We start from the raw sequence: 1306 nt of genomic DNA, 5'->3' as shown, positions 1-1306 counted from the left end.
CCTTGCTTTATATTCTTTTACTTTAAATTTTTTTTGTGATGATTGTCAAGTGGAAAGTAAAATATAAAGGTAGTTTCAGATACACACAGGTTAATTTATTTTCATAACCACAATTTAAGTAGTCAGACACTTTTAATTCACAATTTTACTACACTTTAGAATAAATATGCAATTATCTAAGAGAGTGATATGTTTTATGATTTTACACACAAAAGATTTTTTTGATATCTTATTCAAATGCATCAGCTAAATAAAAGAAATACCTATGTATTTGCTTGATATATCGAGAAACGAAAAGCGAACAAAACCAGACATAAGGGATACAAGCATGAGGAAATAGCTTGTATCCGATCCGTTACGATCGGGTCGTCAGTTCATCCCACAGCAGGCTCCGGCGTGCTCCGCTGCAGCAGAAGGAAGGGTGAAAACCGCTCCAGCTCGGGACGCCGGAACCACAGGCGATTATCCAGAGTCCTCTCCATAATTAGGTTTTCTTCTTTCTCGTCCGCTTCCTGCATGACATGTATCCACCATGGCTTCAGGTAACTGTGTGCATATACTTTGCGTCAGTCCATCTAATAATCAAAATGTATGTAAGTACAAGCATTTTGCTTCACTGAATGTACCCATCATATAGTATAATAGATTTAAAGTTTGCTTCTACAACATGAATTTATGAAAACTTTTTGCCAGTTCAGGAGATTCATCCTTAATTCATTATTTGATTTAGTTTGCCATTTATATGAAAAGGGAAAGCTTTCGGCATACCTATAGTCACTGAAGGGGTAACCTATAATAAAAAGTTCTGTTTCATAGTACGAGAGACGGAAGAGGCCTCTGTGATGCGAGCGAGTGTCCAAATGCCAAACCCCGAGGCACTGAAATAGGAGACAGAGTAGAGATCACAGTACATCCTGCATGCAAATATCATCATATAAGAACTAATAGTTACTCTTTTAAACTGGCATCAGACAGGACTGGCGAGATACTCACACTGGCAATCTTCCTCCAGGTTCCATGCTGTTCATTGCTTTCCATGGTAATGAAGATAACGACCGGTCCATCCTGAACACGCATTTAATTTCAGATCGTATGATAACTCCATTTCTTATTTTAATAAATAACAACTTACAAATACTAAATCTTATAAAACTATGAAACTGAAACTTTAACTTACATTATAATTCGCTTTCAGCAAATATACTGTAGATTTATGTTTAACAATTCATATTGTAATCCTCTGATATATAATATAGTGTGAAAAAGTTTAAATTATTACAGCTACATCACTGTTATTAAATTTGAC

At 35.5% G+C, this 1306-nt stretch overlaps 1 protein-coding gene across 1 annotated transcript; it reads right to left on the bottom strand.

The window, feature by feature from the left end:
- Positions 1 to 356: 356 nt before the first annotated feature.
- LOC119592447 (protein O-linked-mannose beta-1,2-N-acetylglucosaminyltransferase 1-like) lies at positions 357 to 1064 on the bottom strand. Its single transcript, XM_037941269.1, has 3 exons — positions 994 to 1064; positions 769 to 878; positions 357 to 546 (listed from the first exon to the last, which is right to left on the bottom strand). The coding sequence occupies exons 1-3, from the start codon at positions 1036 to 1038 to the stop codon at positions 375 to 377; spliced, it is 327 nt and encodes a 108-aa protein (XP_037797197.1). The 5' UTR covers positions 1039 to 1064; the 3' UTR covers positions 357 to 374.
- Positions 1065 to 1306: the final 242 nt, after the last annotated feature.

This window comes from Penaeus monodon, chromosome 30 (genome assembly GCF_015228065.2).
Source record: "Penaeus monodon isolate SGIC_2016 chromosome 30, NSTDA_Pmon_1, whole genome shotgun sequence".
NCBI lineage: Eukaryota > Metazoa > Arthropoda > Malacostraca > Decapoda > Penaeidae > Penaeus > Penaeus monodon.
This window is presented reverse-complemented; position numbering and strand designations above follow the sequence as displayed.